Raw genomic sequence first — 19618 nt, 5'->3', positions numbered from 1 at the left:
CTACAAAAATGCTGTTGACAGCTTAGTGGGCCAAGCAATAGTAATGATGAGCTTTGCCTTAATTTTAAGTTAATGCTGCCCATCATTAAATTACACCCCAAATTTAAACTTACATTAATATTATGTGAGTATTTTTTGCAGCAGGACCAAAACTATACTAACACTTTTTAATGCTTCTTGCCTGTGGAGCATAACATTGTCTGTTTACATAGCATATATTTAAAAATGTCTTAGTTTTGAAGATTTAAAAGTGAAAGCCAAATTTTGCTGTAAGATTAACACATTCAACTCCCATTAGACAACGGGGAAGAACTGAACCCAAAATCATTTAAATATACAAGCCAACCATCATGTTTTAAATATCAGACACTCAATAAGTACTGTTGAGTAGTCACCCTTTAAAGAGTGCATTACACAATCAGGATTGAGATGCAGTGACAGAAGTTCATGGTGCATCCTTTCAATTTGCTTTTTTAATTCTCCGGGTGAGTAGTTGAGGTTTATAAATGCTTGGTAGAGATCCTGAAGTTTCTGATCTCTGTCAGTGGGATTAGAGCAGATGCGGTTGTATTGAAGGGCTTGGCTGTAGATGATTACATTGGACAAACGTCTCAGACACTTCGCCAAAGAATCAATGCCCACAAAACAGACAGACAGGATCACAAAGAAAAAACAGTTTCTTGCCATTTCAGCCAGAAAGGACACTGTCTCAATGACCTAATCACACGCATCCTACTTCAGAAGACTTTCAAATCTGCACTTGAAAGGGAATCCTCTGAACTGGCATTCATGCTAAAATTCGACACTCTCTGTGGGGAGGGGGTGGGGGTGGGGGCTGAACCAAGACCCTAACTACCTTACCCATTACAAAGATAGCTTCCCCAATTATCACCTATAATACCATTAACTCACAGACATCTCCCCTTCCCCACCTCTAATATTAACTCACAGGCATTTACCTTCCTTCCCTCCCCCCCCCCCCCCCCCCAGCAGCCCCCTTCTGTTCTGAAATGTGATTTGTCCTTTTCATATGTGTTCATTTTTTTAAAAAATTGTATCCTTTGGTATATATGGTTGTGACTATTTTCTTCCACTATTTGATCTGAGGAAGTGGGTCTGGCCCACGAAAGCTCATCATCTAATAAACCATCTTGTTAGTCCTGTATTTTGTTTCAGCTACACCAGACTAACACGGCTACATTTCTATCACTCTTCCTATTCCAAAGTGTCAAGTTTCCAAAAAGGCAAAAAAGATTCAAAACTAGAAATGAGACAGACAGTCTGAATTTTAAGCCAGGATGTAGCCTGCTCATTTTTGACACCTCATTAATATGTATAAGCAATCATTAATATGTATGATTTGTTATGAATATGTAGTAGCTGTTAGGAATGTTAATATAGAAGTTTCTAGGAGTGTTGCACACGGCACGCAAGTAGCTGCACATGTCACACTGTGCTGCTGCACATGGCACGCTGATCCAGGCTGTTACAGCTTGTCTATCAAAGCACCCAATCAGGACCCTTGTTTTCCTGTACAGGGTCCAATGATTGTAAAGATAAAGATCATGAATATTTATGAGAAGGGTGCTTTGAAGGCCTGGTTAACAGTTGTCTGTGTTCCTTCCTGCCACCATTGTCCCTGCTTGTCTGTCTGTTTATGTCAGTCTCAGTTAGTTAGGGTTAGCTAGATCTCGTCATCGAGTGTGTCCGTTAGGATTAGTGCGTCGGTTCACCGCACCAGCGGCCGGGTACTTGTCCGTGACGGGAGCGTCGAGTCTAGCTAGTCAGGTTTTGTTTCCAGGTATTAGGGATAGGTAGCTGTCAATCATCGGTTCCTGCTGAAGAGCAGAAGCCACCTGAAGATCAGCGCCAGGCAAGTCTCCACCGGTGATTCCTGCATCTAGGAGCGGAAGGCCCCAGACGAGGATCACCACCACCTGCCTGCACAACACCCGTCCCCAGGGTCTCCGAGGGATCGCCTCTCTGTTCCTCGCTAAGGGCTCGGAAGGAGCCTAAGGCTTGAGGTCGAGAGCACCGCAGAGGGTCACCGCTGCGAGGGATCTCCTCCTTGTCTTTCACCAGAGGCTTTCAATTAGCCAAAGGTTTGAGAGACAGGAGCTTCTCACCCACTGTCAACTACTGGACTGTGTAATTATTGTATTTTGTGTAACCTTGTGTTTGTGGGGTACTTTTCTATCTTCTTTCCTTCTTGGGGTTGGGATAAAAAGTGTTTATCTGCTTTTCCTTGTTGTGCTTTTAAAACTTTTACAATATATGGTTTAGCCTTTTTAAAGTGAGCAACGTTTTCATTTACTGTGGCATTCTTGGGTCAGCAAACACCTATGATAGATGAGGTTTGGTGGTATCTGCAACTTCCACTGAGACTTAATTAATAATAATCAGATGCAAATTTAGGCCTTAGTTATCCTCAGTGTAATAAGGAACTATCACTTAAGACAAGGCACTCTATAAATAAAATATAAATACTAATTTTGGACACAATATTTGTGAACTTACCAAACTGAAATTGTGCATTGTCAACAAGGCGAATCGATGCAGGAGCACACCTCTAGAAAAGAATGAAATCAATTTGTAAATAAAATTGTGCTGAAGTGGTTTAAACTGTAAGTCATGTTGTCAAAACGATAGATATAGATACTAAAATTTTTCGTTTCCCTTGAACTTCAGCATATACAGCATATATTGACTACCTGGATAGATACTAACAATGAGTAGATTTGACAAATTCAAAAATCTCAGTTTTAAACTGCATCAAGTTTTTGACATTAGGTCAAAAATCTGGCTTTAGGCTTAACTGTATTTATAAACAACAAACAAATTAACATGTCCCAAAGAAATCCAGCATTATTTTAAGGCCATGTCCTTATCTCTAAACAGAGTTCTTTGCAGAGATCATTCCAATGGAACAAATCTGCGCAGAACAAGGATAAACACAGGGCTGTTCTTCTCTAGACACACCTGAGCTTTTGCTCTGGAATAGCCACAGAGAGCATGTGAAGAGATGTTGCATATAACAGCAGCTTAAAAGGGACAAATTCAGGGTGAATAGTTTCTGCTCTATGCTTTCTGTCCTGATGACAACATTGTGAGAGTCTTTAAAGGAGCAACTAAAGTGGAATCTGGCCTAACATATTTAAGTATGCATATTTAGAGGCATCTGACAAAGTGGGTCTTTGCCCACAAAACCTTATGCTCCAATAAATCTGTTAGTCTATATTTAGTATATCTCTATAGATAAATATGTTCACTGTGGGAAGAGAGTGATGTCATCACGTCACTCTGCATCCCAGAGCCCCTCCCTCAGCTGCTCTGCCTTCTCCCGCTCTCCATGGCACTTTCCACTCCTCCTTCGTGGGGGAGGCTGGCAGCCACGAGGCCTCCCCCCTCATGATTGGAGGGAGAGTGCATCAGGCCAGCCTCAGGCCGGTCCAACCCCTGGTGTCTGGTGGGGAAGTACCCAAGCAGGCCAGGGCTGCCACACCTCTGTCTGGCCCTGCCCAGCAGCTTAGGATGGAGGGGGGCTGGGGCTGCCTCAGCCAGGGACAGGGGCGATAGCTGGGGCTGGCCAGGACTGCCACTCCTTAACCTGTCCCTAACTGGCAGCCAGCGGGAGAGCTAGGGAGGCCTACCCCCCCAAGAGAAGGGGGTTGGCAAGTGTAGCGAGCAGGAGGAGCAGCCCCTACTAGATTAAGGGGGAAAAAAGTTAATTTGCCTGTATAGTAAATATACAGTAAATATTGTTCTTCAAGGGGTAATGTAGACATTTATTCCATGTAGATGTGGGCACCCACTGCACCAAAGCCAGAGAATTTTCTGTAGCAGTACTCACCCTGGGGTGCCAGCCCCTCCCCCTGACTATATAAGAGCAACACTGCCCTGATCCCCCTCACTCTCTTCATATTGAACATCAAGAGCTATAGTCTGATGCCGAGGGAATGGAGGGTGGGTTGTGGAATAAGTATTTACATCTCATATTGAGAATAACAGAATACATGTAAGTAACTGTTTTTGATTTGAGTAGAATCAGTCCTGTAATTCCATGTACTCGCAGTAGGTAGAATGCAGTCTATTGAAACAAAGACTGCAAGATTGCCTTCCCAAAGTTTACTACATCCAGATCAGATGCAATAATGGTACAGTGATTTGTAAATGAACTTACAAAGAACCAAGTGGTAGCCCTGCAAATGTCCAACATAGGAAGACATTTAAAAATATATTACATTGTTTGCCCTCTCAGAATGAGCTTGAATCCACTGCTTAGGTGCACCCTGAGCTACTTTGTATGGTATGATACTAGAAGTTATCCGTGTAGAGACTGTCTGTGAAGAGGCTGCTTGCCCTTTCAGTAGAACACTACGCAGACAAAATTTGTAGCTGCAGCTGTAGCCACAAAAAATGAGCCACAGATATTCACATCCACAGATGCAGACTCCCATGGATATCAAGCAGATATCCATGGATTTGCAGGGCTCTACCTTTCAACTGCTCTGCATATGAAACAAATGGATAAGATGAAGACAAGAAGATTTAGCTTTATCTAGGTTAAAACCCAAACATCACCTGACATTCAACATGGAAAAATGCTACTCACCTCTAGTTGAATATGGCTTGAGGAAGAACACCAATTGGTTTGAGTGATGCTGGGAAACCACTTAGATAAAAATAAGGTGTGACTGCAGATTTACTTTGTCTTTGGAAAATTGCATAAGGAGACTCTGTCACTAAAGTTTGCAACTAACATGCCTTGCAGATGTTATTGCCGCAAAGAAAGCAGTTTTCTGACTTAGAAGGGAGCAAAGCGGCCACAGGCTGGATTGGATGTCCCATAAGAACTGCTAAAACATTACTGAGGTCCTACTAAGGAACCAGTTCCTCCACCTGTGGTGGAGACAGGCAGCTCCATTGAAGAACCTTACTACCATGGAGGCCAGAAACACCAACTTCCCCAGGGATAAATCAATTGATGGATGTAATTACAAAATTACCATCAGGTGCACTTAACTAAGTGCAAGAAGAGAAAACTGAAGGAGTAACAAATACTTCACAACATTCCAAATACAAGTGATCTTTGGTTGAATTCTGTGGGCTAACAACCACACTAAGAACCACTTCCATTTGGTCAAATAGGTGGCTCTGGTGGAGGGCTTTCTACTAAGTAAGATTTGCTAGAGTGCTTAAACTGTTCCGCCTCCTCCTCCAACCATGCAGCTGAGCACTGGATGCAAAATTTGACCATGATGCAGAGTCAGGAGCTTAGGGCCAAGAGAAATGGGAAGCCGAAGGTCAAAGGTCAAAGATCTTGTTCTCATTGCTCCAATGTGGCAAAGTGCAGCACAATCTCATTTCAACTGGAAAATGATGACATGTTGGATGGCCACAGTGTTCCCTCTAAACTGTGGCAGCACGCCTCCACAGGTGAATAATCAGCCCCACCCAGTAAGAGACTCAGGGCTCGATGCATAGAGTTGACTGACTGGGAAGGGCAGATTAGTGAGCTGTGAAGCTGTGCTGCCACGCAGTTTAAAGGGAACACTGATCACAACTGAAGCAGAAGGCATAAAAAAGTTTAATTGTTCAGGGAACCCAGACAGATCCCTTTGAGAGAAAAACAGCTCTTTGAATCTCATGGCAAAGAAATCTATCAGTGAAATGTTCCACATCAAAAGATGGGGACCAAAGGATGCTGGATTCCAAAGACCATTCATTATTTGGGGACAAATTTCTGGTGAGGTGATCTCCCAGCTGATTCTGGCTGCAGACAAGGGCTGCTGGACCCAGCATGATTTGATTTTAACAAATAAGGAGGAACTCTTTGAAAATTTGACAGTGAAAGGCAGCTTGGGTGAAAGTGATCATGGAATCAGAGTTCAGGATTCTAAAGAATGGTAGAAGGGAGAACAGCAAGAGACAATGGATTTTAATAAACTCAGAAAACTGGTAGGTATGGTGCCATGGGAAACAAAACTAAAGGAAAAACTGGTAAGTGTTGGCAGTTTTTAAAAGGGACATTATTAAGGGTCCAAAAGCAAACTATTCCACTCCATAGGAAAGACAAAGTATGGCAGGCGACCACGTTGGATCAACCAGGAGATCATATAAGATCTAAAAATCGAAAAGGAGTTGTATAAAAAGTGAAAAATAGATCAAAAAGCAAAGGATGAATGTAAGCAAACAATACAGATATGCAGGATGATGTTCTACAAGTATATTAGGAGCAAGAGAAAGACAAGGTCAGGGTAGGCCCATTGCTTAGTCAAGAGGGAGAAACAATAACAAGAAATTTGGAAATGGCAGAGGTCCTTAATGACTTCTGTGTTTCAGTTTCTGTCAAGATGATGTATGGTGATGCGCCTGACATAACGAATGCTAGTGGAAACGGGGTAGGCTTAGAAGTTAAAATAAAAGAACAAGTTAAAAATTACTTAGAAAAGTTAGATGTCTTCAAGTCACCAGGACCTGATGAAATGCATTCTAGAATACTCAAGGAGCTGATACAGGAGGTATCTGAGCCTTAACCTATCATCTTTGAAAAATCATGGAAGTCGGGTGAGATTCCAGAAAACTGGAAAAGGGCAAATATAATGCTCATCTATAAAAAAGGAAAATAACCCAGGAAACTACAGACCTATTATTTTAACTTCTGTTCCAGGGAAGATAATGGAGCAAGTAATTAAGGAATTCATCTGCAAACATCTGGAAGATAAGGTGGTGATAGGTAACAGCCAGCATGGATTTGTAAAGAACAAATCATGTCAAGCCCAGTCTGCTGGCTTACTTTGATAGGAGATCAAGCTTTCTGGATAAGGGAGAAGCAGTAGACATGGTATACCTAGACTTTACTAAGGCATTGACAGTTTCACATGACCTTCATATCAATAAACTAGGGAAATGCAGCCTAGATGGGGCTACTATAAGGTGGGAGCATATCTGGCTGGATAGCCAGTCTCAGAGAGTAGCTACTAACAGTTCACAATCATGCTGGAAGGGCATAACAAGAAGGGTTCTGCAGAGGTCTCTTGGGACCAGTTCTGTTTAATATCTTCAACAACGATTTAGATGATGGCATAGAGAGCATGATTATTACCGTAATTTAGCGAATATACCCTGCACCTGAATATACCTGCAGTTTTTTCTATTTCAATAAAAAAAAAATCTTGTATACCCCACGCACAAGTATAACCTGCGGGGTATACAAGACTGTGCCGGGGTAAATTTACGGTGCAGGGGTATATTTACGGTGTGGGGGGGTTAGGCTCCCAGCCCACGACTGAACAACACGAGGAAACTTACAAACAGCCGGGAATTCTCTGGAGCTGGGGCAGAGGCATCCCCAGCAGAGGCGCATGGCGGGAGGCTCCCAGCCCGGGCTGACAAAGGGAAGGAGCCCGGAGCAGGTGGCCCAGCTGCCCCGAACCATGCCCTGGCCCAGGAGCAACAAGCAAGCACGCAGCGGGTTCGGTGTGCCACGGCTGCAGGCAGGGGAGGGAGCCCGTTTGGATCGCACAGGAGCAACAAGCACCATACCTGGGCCCCGCTTCTGTGGCTGCATGCAGACTCCCGCCATTGCTGCTGGGCACCGAGCCCCATGGCCACAACTTGCTCCAGGCTCCTTCCCTTTGTCAGCCTGGGCTGGGAGCCTCCCACTTTGCGCCTCTGCTGGGGATGCCTTTGCCCCGGCTCCGGAGCGTTCCTGGCTGTTGCGCCCCTTGTACGTTTCTCCGCGTTGTTCGGTCTCGGGCTGGGAGCCTAATCCCAGCCCGGCAAAGTTAGTGAAAGGGGTGGGGGAGAGGGGATCCTCTGCTATTTCAGAAAAAAAAACAACCCTATATAATCCGTGCACGACTATAGCCCGCAGGAAAGGGGGTAGCGGGGTTTGTAAAAATGAATATAACCCACAGGTTATATTTGCTAAATTACGGTAAGTTTGCAGATGATACTAAGCTGGGAGGGGTTGCAAGTGCTTGGGAGTATAGGGTCATAATTCAAAATTATCTGGACAAACTGAAGAAATGGTGTGAAGTAAACAGATGAAGTTTAATAAGGACAAATGCAAAGAACTCCACTTAGGAAGAAAATCAGTTTCACACATACAGAATGGGAAGCGATTGTCTAGGAAGGACTACCGATTAAAGGGATATAGGAGTCATAGTGGGCCACAAGCTAAATATGAGTCAACAGTGTGACAGTTGGGAAAAAAAAAAGCAAACATGATTCTGGGATGCATTAACAGGAGTGTTGTGAGCAATACATGAGAAGTCATTCTTCAGCTCTACTGTGTGCTTATTAGGCCTCAACTGGAATATTGACAAGGAATCCTGTAGCACTTTATAGACTAACAGATGTATTGGAGCATAAGCTTTCATGGGCAAAGACACACTTCGTCAGATGCATCTGAAAGCTTATGCTCCAATACATCTGTTAGTCTACAAGGTGCTACAGGATTCCTTGTCGCTTTTGCAGATCCAGACTAACATGGCTACCCCTCTGATAATTGGAATAGTGTGTCCAGTTCTCGGTACCACATTTCAAGAAAGATGGAGAAATTGGAGAAGGTCTAGAGAAGAGCAACAAAAATGATTAAAGGTCTAGAAACCATGACCTTCTGAGGGAAGACTGAAAGAACTGGGCTTGTTTAGTTTAGAAAAGACTGAGAGGCTACATGATAGGAATTTTCAAGTACCTAAAAGGATGTTACAAGGAGGAGAGAGAAAAATTGTTCTCCTTGGCCTCTGAGGATAAGACAAGAAGCAAAGGGCTTAAACTGCAGCAAGGGAGGTTTAGGTTGGAAATTAGGAAAAGCTTCCTAACTGTGAGGGTGGTTAAACACTGGAATAAATTGCCTAGCAGGGTTGTGGAATCTCTATCACTGGAGATATTTAAGAGCAGGTCAGACAGGCACTTGTCAGGGATGATCTATTCTAGACAGTGGTTGGTCCTGCCGTGGGGGCAGGAGGCTGGACTTTATGACCTCTTGAGGTCCCTTCCAGTTCTAGGATTTTATGATTCTATGAGCTGGGACTAAACAAGCCCAGCTCATACCTGTCTGGAACTGCTGTGGCTTTGCATTTTAAATGTAGTACGAGCCAGGCTGCTCGTCTACACAATTAGTCAATTACCTGCCTTTTAACATTTTTACAGTGCATCAGTAATCTACCTGAAAACACCATCCGAGCAACATGGCTCCCAGCCCGGGCTGACAAAGGGAAGGAGCCCGGAGCAGGTGGCCCAGCTGCCCCGAACCATGCCCTGGCCCAGGAGCAACAAGCGAGCAGGAATTGAACTATTAAAACATATCAATCATTATAGAAGACCATTATATTGACTACTTTTTTGTTTTAGTTCCCATCCCTGGGCGGCAAACATACGGGTGGTGGGCCACATGTGGTCACGGGCCAAGTGTTGAGTAGCCCTATCCTAGAGCATAGCATTGTCAACATTCTCTAAGCACAGAATATTGTTCTCCTTTTAACAGAGTGATTAAAACGTTCTATTTTCCAAGATACATTTAGTTATTGGAGCCACCAATATTAAAATCATCATAAAACAACTTTATATTTTATCTGAATAAATGAAAGATTGCAAGTTTTCCTGATTAACATATAGTTCCTAAGCATATAAGCAGTAAAGGTGATACAAGCCAGCAATCCCAGTATATTTTTTACAGGAATAAGAGGGCAATAGGAAAGGAGCACATAAAAAATAAGGAAACACGCAAAGTGGAAAGGATAGTAGAAACAGAAATTCGTATTAGTACCACACAGTAGGGATGTAAAGGACTAATCGACTGTCTGATAAGCAAATGCAAAGAGTTGACTAGTCGCTTCCCTCCCCTTGCTGCCTCTATCAGATAGAGGCAGCAGGGGAGGAGGGGAGAAGGACAGAAGAGGTGGTAGCGCTGTAGGGAGCCAGGAGTTACCAGGGGCTCTTGTACATTTCAAAGGCAGAACACGGAAGTGCTTATCAACTAGGAAATTCCATCGACTATGAAATTAATCACTACTTAACATCCCTACCACACAGTCAAGAAGAAGAATCTGTTTGAACAATCCAAAAATACATACATACTTGATTCCCAAAGAATGTAGCCAGATTTGGTGAAATCTAGAGTTCCTCACAGCCCCTGAAGCCCCAATATTTACTTCTATAGTAATCACTTATTACCAGTAAATCCTTGATACAGTAGTTCATTAACAAACACCATCTAATAAAGAAAATTTGTATATACATTATTGAAATGATGGACTTTACATCTATGTTCTTTTCCTGTGAGCCAAGGTCATAAGTAAATTGATGGTAATCTTTTAACCCTTCAACAGTAATGGAGGGGAGGAGAAGAAAAGGATCAGTATCAACTTATACAAAAGCAGCCATAGGAGATCACCAGGAGCAATACATAAATTCCATATATTTGGATAATTGCACAGATGTCTCCTCTTGTAAGGAGAGTTTGAAGGTATTTGAGATATTTTTCTGCTTCGTGAGGAGACATGAACAATATTATCTTGTAGATTCTTACTATGGAGTGTTGCCAAGTATTAAACTTAAATTTAATTAATCTGCCCAGCCAACTATTTTCATTGATTAAAAGATGCCCTGATTTCAAACACATCACAGGCATAACCTTTAAAGAGTAGTATTTTAAATTGTTGGTTCTCCTCGTAACTCCTTTCCCCTCCCTCTCTAGATTTCTGAAATGTAAGCTCCTTAGGTGATAGGAACTTCAGAGCTAAAGCTCTAAACTGATCTGGTTCTGTCTTAGGGTCAAGGGACCAAAATGCCTCTTCTGTTTCTAAAGAAATTAAAAAGATCCACTGGCAGGATCCATCAATTCAGTAGTTTAGGAACAATTACAGAGGATTTACCTTTTTGTTTTCCCTCAGGAACACCTACAATACTGACATTACATTCTTATGAGCAATCTTCTAGATCAATAAGCTTGATCTTACAGTCCTGTTATCATTAGAGGTCTTCATAAATTGTAATTTGCTGTCTTTGAAATCTTCCACTTCAGAAATTCTGTTTTCTGCTTCATGCTTCACTCATTCATCTGGATTTAGCTTGCAGTGCACTCTGAATCGGTCACAGTGATCTGTAGGGTGGAAACTGTAGATTTAATTACAACAGTATCTATGGCCACCTGCTGTAGGACAGGTATCAGCTGCATTCCGTGGTGTGAAGGAAGCACTCTGCTTGTAGAAGGTGGGAGAGGCAGATATCCTCTGTTTTTTCAGTGCTTTCAGATTTGGAAAGGAAGACGGTGCTAGAGGACATCTAAAGGGTTTCAATAGTCAGGTGCAATAGTCCTGGATGGTGATGTTTAGGAGACTATGTTTGGGGTTTCTGCGCTGGCCACTTCAGAGATCAAAACCTGTATTCATTTTGGTCGAGGAACCAGAGAGCAGTGTAACATCCTTCCTGAACCGAGGGTGCCAGGACTAGACTCCGTATTCCAGTAGCAGTTCCAACAGTGCCAAATAAAGTAGTAAAATAACTTCTCTATTTCTCCTGGAAATTCCCGTATATACATCCCAAGCTCACAATAACTCTTGGCCACAGCATCAAAGCATGAACTTACATTCGGATGATTATTCACTATGACACCTAAACCCTCTTTAGACTCACTGCTTCTTAAGATAGAATCCTCCATTTTGTAATTATAGCCTACATTCTTTCTTCCCAAATGAACACACTTTTAACCTTATTAAAATAGTTTATTTGCACTGTTTATCAAATGATCAAGACTGCTCCGAAACAACGACTTGGCCCTTGTTATTTACCACCACTACCTAATTTTTGGGTCAGCTGCAAACCTTATCAGTGATTTTAGGCTTTCTTCCAGATCATTGATAAAAATGTTAATTATCATAAGATCAAGTACTGGTCTGTGGGGGACCCTACTGGAAACACACTTGTTTGGTGATGATTCCTTGTCTAAAATTGTATTTTGAGACCAATCACTTAGCCAAGCTTTCAATCCATTTAATGTGCATGTGATAATTTAATATTCTGGTTATTCAATTAAAATGTCATGTGGTACCAAACCAAAGGCCTTACAGAAGTCTTAGTATGGCAACATTATTTTCTTCATCAAAACTTGTGATCTCATAAAAAATGGAATCACTTTAGTATGACCGGATGTATTTTCCACAAACCCACAATGATTGGCCCTACCTATATTCTTCTTCTTTTATTCTTTCTAAGCTGGAACGCTTATCAGCCATTCCATTATCTTTCCTGGGATCAATGTCAGGCTGATAGGCTTCTAATTACTCATGTAATCCTGGCACAACATGAGCTTTCTTCCAGTTCTCCAGAAATTCTCCAGTTCGTCAAGACTTATATTTAATAGTCCAGCAAGCTGCTCGGCAGCTCTTTTAAAACTCCTGGATGCAAATTATCTTGATTTAAAAATGCCTAACTTTAGTATCCTCTATTTAACATCCTCCAGAGATACTAATGGAAAGCAAAGAGAGGTACTACCACCATGTGAAAGTCATCTGTTTTTTCCTCTACATCCAGCACAAAAATACTCATTGAGCTTCATGGTCTTATCAGCATAATCACTGACAATTCTACTTTCATATCTAGTAACGGACCAAAACCATGGTCAGTACTCTTTTTATTGTTTACATTAAAAATGTACTGTCTTTATCTTTACTGGGCATAGATTTCTTCTTATTTCCCGTCACTTCCCTTACCCATTTTCTACAGTTCCTAGCTTTTGATTCATTACTATTAACATCCCCTTTCTTACATTTATTTATATATTTAATTTTTATTGCTGCCTTTACTGCTCCTCTAAAGCAAAACAAAAAAAAATGTTAGCCAGCACAGCCTTCTCTCTCAAATATGAGACTGGGGTTTGAGACATTTAATTAGGTATTCTTAAATAATTCCCAGTTCATTTTTCTTATTTATTCTCTCATAGCTGATTTGACTCAATTGTTTTCAGCTTTGTGAAATTGGCTCAAAGCACTATATTTTCATATTTATATACACACTACATATTTTAATATATATAACATGTGGTGTATATAAGTATAAATGTAATTTGTACCTATGCCACCATTAATTTATAGTTCTGTGATCAGTTCCACTTAATCAGTTAGGACAAGTTTAACTTTTGGCTGCAACACTTTTGAGTTAGGAAATTTATCTATAACATTCAGAAATTTCAAACATGTCATTCAAATGTAAATACCTCATGATCATGCCGGGCTTTTTATCTCTACACATTACAGACAGGCGCATTAGAAAGTAGTCATCCTGTTATCTATTATGATTGAATGGTGAGTAGTAGACACCAACGTACACCGCAGCTTGTGATTTATCTATTCGGACATTGATCCATAAGAATTCAAGATCACTTTCTTCTGAATTATCAATGAGTTGAAAAACAGGTAATGACATTTTTGATAGGGGGCAGGATACCATAGATCCACACTATAATACTTTTCGATCTACTGTTATCCATTTATGCTAGTTCTCTCACTGGAGATTTATTTTCATATTAAATATTTAATTGGGCATAAAACAAGATATAATTGACAGTTCAACACAAAAAAAGAGGAGAAAGTATATATGAGAAAATGTTAAAATGGCTATTATAGATCTTCAAAAATAGTCTGCCATATACATCTTATATTACATTTACTGTACAGCAGTAAGCTAGCTTTAGTGCAGGATGCAATTTACTACTTTAAAGGTACCAATAGTAAGAAAAAACACTAATAAGAAAAAAGGTAAGTTTAGAATCCAGCCCATGAGGATTACATTTTTTGTTTTGGTTTGGGTTTTTTTTTTCCCCTACTTTCATAAGTATTCTAGAATTATGTGCTCAAGATCTTTCTGAAAACTATTCTGGGAATGTGATTGTTGAACATTACCTTGAGAAACCTCCAGGCCGATGCTATCAGCTACAAAACTTTTCAAAGAAAACTAGAACAGTCCCAAGGTAGCTATGTAGAATAAAGACCACTTCAACCTGAGGCATCCCTGATCCACCCCAAATACTGCTATCAGCTGTCCCTTCACTCCTAAATGCCCGCCCCCCATTTTCCGTTGTCATATCTCTAGCAGATTGGATCAGTTGTTCTCTTCTGTTACTAAAAAGTGATCCAAAGAGTTTCTGTATCTTCCAAAACAGTGCCTGAGTATAGCACCATTCTAGTGCACATACACTCATCTGTGGTACTTGCTGTTCAACTTCCTTAATCTGGAACAACATGAAAATAAGTTTTCAAATCAAATTTTAGCTAATTTTTTAAAACAAATTAAACTGAGGTTTCAAAGGTTTTAAAATTGAACCCACTTAACCACAAGTAGTATCTAAAGGCAATAAGAGCATTACTGTGCCACCTAGTGATAGAACTCAAACTGTAACAGAATTCAACCACAAAACTTCTCTTTACCTGCTTTGCTATTTCTCTTAAACAGGCCACTCCTCGTTCGAAGTTAGGAAATACTACAGAGCCATACTTCTGATATTCAGGTGTTGGTCGAATTTTTATTGTGACTTCTGTAACCACTCCAAGAGTTCCTTTAAAAAAGGAAATGTATGTCATTTCAATGTCAAAAATATTTCTGGCTTTCAGACTTAATAGATTGAGTATTACTGATGCCATAAATTAGATGCCTCTGGAAATCTGATAATTTATTTTAAAAGCTTAGAGTAGCAGTTGTGTTGTGCATCATTTCACCAGAAATTTAATTTTTCCTTCTACATGTCTCCAAACAAATGTTGACAACATTTCTCTAATTGTAGATCAGTTTTCTTTCAGAAAAATCAAACAAGATCAAGATGTTTACAATCTAATAGTTTTAATGAAATAGTCTGCAAAAGCACAGCTGCTTTACTGTATTCACGCCAAGCTGTGCCTCTGTTTTTGACAGGCTCTAAATGGAATTGTCAGGTAAAGAAAACAGGTTGTATATCCAGTTGTATAAGCCAATTAGGTTTAAAAATGAATATTTTTTCACCATTCTACTCAGTGATTTGTAGTGAAGGGGATTAGTTATTACAATAGTATTGATTTGAGTTAGGAGAAAAGCTAAATTAGTTTTCAAATCCTTTAACATTAGGACTATAAACAAACAATTCAGGATGGAGAAGAATTAACTTGTTACCTGAGGAAATCAAGCAACTGAAATTAACCTGAAGATCATACAAGAAATACAGGAGGTCGGGTAAATCAGTTAGGATATAACTACATTTTTAAGATGGTTTTGTGAAAGCCTTCACAGAGTTTGACTAACTATTAACGTGAGTTATTCAATGTTGGAATGTCATGGTAAAATGGCAATATGTAGTGCTAAAAACAATGCAAACTACTGCTGTAAGTAGGGTTTCGGTGTCTTGAAACAAATTGAAAAAGTAAAAAAAACCATGTAAACGTATGTGCATACATTACACTTGAATCAGAAATCTTTAGCAGCACATGTGCTGGAAATCTGCACCAAGGGCATGAAAAGGTTGTGACCATTGGAGATTTAGTCAGACATTAAATATTTATTTGAACATAAAACAAGATATAATTGATCTCTCAACACAAGAGAAGTATATACACAAAAATGTTAAAAAGGCTATTACAGAGCTTCATTAAAAATAAGGTTTATATGACACTGTTATATTTATTATACAGCAGGAAGCTAGCTTTAGTGCAAGTTACAGTGAAGGTGATAACTCAAATTTACTATTTAAAAATAGAACTAATACTTTTATTAGTAATGTACATTAAGCATCTACACTGCTTGCTTATTTCGAAATAGCTTGTCTACACTGCAGCCTCAAAATTAGTCCGGGCCAGGCTTCCCTAATACAGATGTGCTATCTCAATTTAGAGCCCCAGGAGGCACTGGGGAAGAATAATTTAGAATGGCTCTGGTGAGCAGCTATTTCGATATAGCAGCAGTGGAGCTTTTATACACCCCTTATTTCGAGATAGCTATTTTGGAATAGGCATTATTCCTTGAAGAATGAGGTTTGCAGATTTCGGAATAAGCCGTCCGTTATTTCAAAATAATTTCAAAACAGAATCATTGTGTAGACCCTCGCATTGTTTTTTCAAAATAACACTAATTATCTCCAAATAATGGTGCAGTGTAGACACACCCTTAGATCCACCCCACAAGGATTATCCATTACTAAGCTTTTTGTTTTGGTTTGAGTTTTCTTCCTGAAAGCTTTGATTATTCTGTGGTGGATGTTGTGATTATAGGAACACTTAATACACCCAAATACAGGGATTATGATTTGTGTGTGCGCGCGTGCACGCACGCATCCATCCATCCTCCCTCCCTCCTTCCCGGGACGGCATACCAGCACCTATTTTCCCATCTGAAATTGAATTGAATGGGATTCCCCTCTGGCATACCAGCATGTATTTCCTGGGGAGGCTTGGCCCCAGATACACGGCTCTTAAAGGGGCTGTGATTGCATTTTGGCCCCCGGTGCAGTTTATTTATTTTTTTTTGCTCAGCTTTGAGCCGGGAGTACCAGCACCTTTTTTCTTACAAAAAATATTGTCTGTGTGAGAGAAAATAATTGTAATGGGTTGCTCTTTAATCCAAGTTCCCTACAATTTGAGACAACTAAACAAACTAAGCACCTTTTGTGCCTATCAGTGAGATAGTTCTGCCCAATATCAAACTGTTTAAATCCAGGGGATTTCTGCATGGCAAAAAAATTCCTAGAACAGCACTGGAACTAACTAAACTAGAATTTCACTATATTTTTCCCCCAGGAGTAGTTTGTGGTTGTTGAGGTTTGAAATGCTGACTTGCAACTATATACAAAAGGAGAAAATTCTCTTTTGAGCTGGGTAACTGATGCTCAAAAGCAATGGGAAGCTCCAACTCTTGCTACAAATGGTAAGAATGAACAGAGGAAAATCATGGCCACTCCCATTTTATGCCCTCTGCGCCACTTGAGGATGGCAGAGTCCATGCACTATTGAACAGTACTGATGTCAAAGGTCTCTAACTTGAGTATGCTCAGGACACACATTTAGAGTACATAGACAGGTTTTTATCTTGCAGTTTCAAAAAATTTACTAAGTAATTAGATTGCAAAGTCTTCGAGACACAACCATGCCCAGCTGTGTATTTCTGTAGTGCCTAGTAGGGATGTAAATGACTAGTCAATTACCCAATAAGCAAATGCTTATTGGGTAGCTGAGCTGGAACTCTACTAGTCACTTCCCCACGCTTCCTTCCTCTATCAGAGAGAAAGGCAGCAAGGGGAGAAGGGAGAGAGCATGAACCGGTGTTGGGGGGAGCTGGTTTAAAAGCTGGTTCCCCCCCACCCTGCAGAGACAGTGCTGGGAGCAGGGAAACTACACGAGCAGGGATTGAAACAGTCCCATTCGCGTCGATCCCACCGCTGCTCCTCTATCTTTGGAATGTACAAGAGCCACCTACAGCTCTTGTACATTTCAAAGGAAGAAGCGCAGAGGGGAACCTGTGCCAGGTGGACTGCTTTGCTCCCTGCTGGTGCAGCTTCCTGCTGCCTCTCTCCCTCTGAAATGTAGAAGAGCTGTGAGCAGCTCCTGTACATTCCAACGGGAGAGGTGTAGTGGAATAGTGAGCACCCCCATTATCGACTAATCACGTAGTCGATGGAAATTCCATCAACTACTGGATTAGCTCATTCGTCAAAATTTAACATCCCTAATGCCTAGCACAGTGGAGATACAATTCTGATTGGGGCCTTTTGGAGCAACTGAATTACAAATAATGAACTAGGAAAACAGAGCATACAGTAACAAGTCTATGGTGTAAAGCAGATGGCAAATTTATACCAGCTTGTTAGGTTACCAGATTTTGCTAATAACTAGACTAAGGAAAGATCTATACTACGGAGGAAGACAGGCTTAAGGTTCACAATTCCAGTTAGGTAAATAACATAGCTGGAGCCAACGTACTCGGTGCCATTCCCACAATAGGAGATTGACATGAGAAATACTCCCTTTGATTTCCCTTACGATAGGCAAGGAATGCTAGTGTTGATGGAGGTACCCTCAACATTGGATTTAGACCTGCTACACTCAATGCTTGAAGATCAACTGCTGCAGCATCAATTTCTCTGCAAGTCTAGTCATAGCCTAAACTTTCCATCTGACATGACTAGCTTTCTTTAATTCTAATCAGTTATAACAGACAAAGGGGATAATACTGTAGTTTTTAGTAGTTAAGAAGTAGTCAATATGAACTTACATGAAGATGTAAATAGAAGTCCTGGACTTTGGAAAATTTTAGATGTGTGGAATTTGAAGAAAATTTGTTTTAAGAACTTAAACTCTTCGGTTCTCAGCAATACAAGCATTTACAAGAAGTTCTAAAGACTATTTTAAATAGTCAACTCTGTACAACACATGAATAATGATTCTTTATACTAACTCCTTATGATAATTTTTCTATGAAAACGTTTTAACAGCATTTGCAGTAGGTGTCTGTTAGAAACTTTTAATTTAAAAAGCTTTTCAGAGTTTTTTGGGTACCTATTGGAGTAATATGGACATCTTTCTCATGGAGAAATCCTGCAGGAGTAATTGATACATACCAGAAACAAAAGGGAATAAATAGAAGGATACTGACAAGGAAAGGAACACAAACCTGGTCAATTATATATTCAGTTGTTCATGTGAACACTTCATGTTAAATGAAATTTTTTGAGAATAAATGTCCCTCAATACACATGTAAATTTACATTGGCCCTACTTCTGCATATGCATGAAAATTGAAATACTCACATAGCAATCTTAAGCAAATCCAACTAGAATCATTTTAATTATAAAAAGATACAAACCAACAAGACATTTTCATATTAATAAATAACTTCTTGAAATGTAATTTGGTGCCATGTTTCACCTAAATGGGTAAGCCAAAATTAATGAATATTTAATTACTTCCAAATCATTTTAAATTGAGTAGATTCAGTTACATTAACTTTATTAAAACAGCAAGAAACAATACATCCTGCATTAAGTAACATGGTACCAGAAGGCTAAAGTAGAGATTTAATTACTTAACACAAAGAAGATGATAACCTCAGTATTGTAGTAATTAACATTTCTTGGCTGTTTATATGGCAATGATTTTTAAATAGTTTCTTAACGTTTGAGTTCAAACAAATTGATAATTATAGTTAGACGCGAGAGAAGTATCAATAGACCTTTTTGGGCACGTATTTATGGAACACCACGTGGCCATGTTCAGAGCCACAAAGTGGTAGAAAAATGAAGGAAAATTCTTCCTTGGAATACTACCCATTAAATGCCATTGGAATACTACCCATTAAATGAAAAATAAGGTTTTGAATAAATAAATCCCAAGGGATTTCAAACCATTACAAGAAAATGATATAATCTCACTAACACCATCTTGATATTACTTTTGTTTATACCTTCAGATCCCATAATGAAATGATGGATATCAGGTCCTGTTGACATGCGAGGTACTTGACAGCCTTTTTCTATTACTCCTCTTGGGGTTACCATTTTAATGTGAACCACCTGTTTAACAAATTATACAGTGATTATATATTCCTGTAGTATTTAACAGTCAAGCAATTAATATCTATGGATTAATATATTTGTAT

General features: G+C 40.0%; 1 protein-coding gene across 3 annotated transcripts in view; it reads right to left on the bottom strand.

The window, feature by feature from the left end:
- Positions 1 to 19618, bottom strand: part of AGPS (alkylglycerone phosphate synthase) — a 150895-nt gene that overhangs the window by 76753 nt on the left and 54524 nt on the right. For all 3 annotated transcript variants that reach the window (XM_075933712.1, XM_006119452.4, XM_006119454.4), the window contains exons 10-12: positions 19424 to 19532; positions 14433 to 14560; positions 2518 to 2569 (exon numbers count right to left, since the gene is read on the bottom strand). In XM_075933712.1, the coding sequence (XP_075789827.1) occupies positions 2518 to 2569; positions 14433 to 14560; positions 19424 to 19532 (289 nt within the window). The remainder of the gene's footprint in view (positions 1 to 2517; positions 2570 to 14432; positions 14561 to 19423; positions 19533 to 19618) is intronic.

Source organism: Pelodiscus sinensis, chromosome 7 (assembly GCF_049634645.1).
Source record: "Pelodiscus sinensis isolate JC-2024 chromosome 7, ASM4963464v1, whole genome shotgun sequence".
In the NCBI taxonomy this organism is placed as follows: Eukaryota; Metazoa; Chordata; order Testudines; family Trionychidae; genus Pelodiscus; species Pelodiscus sinensis.
This window is presented reverse-complemented; position numbering and strand designations above follow the sequence as displayed.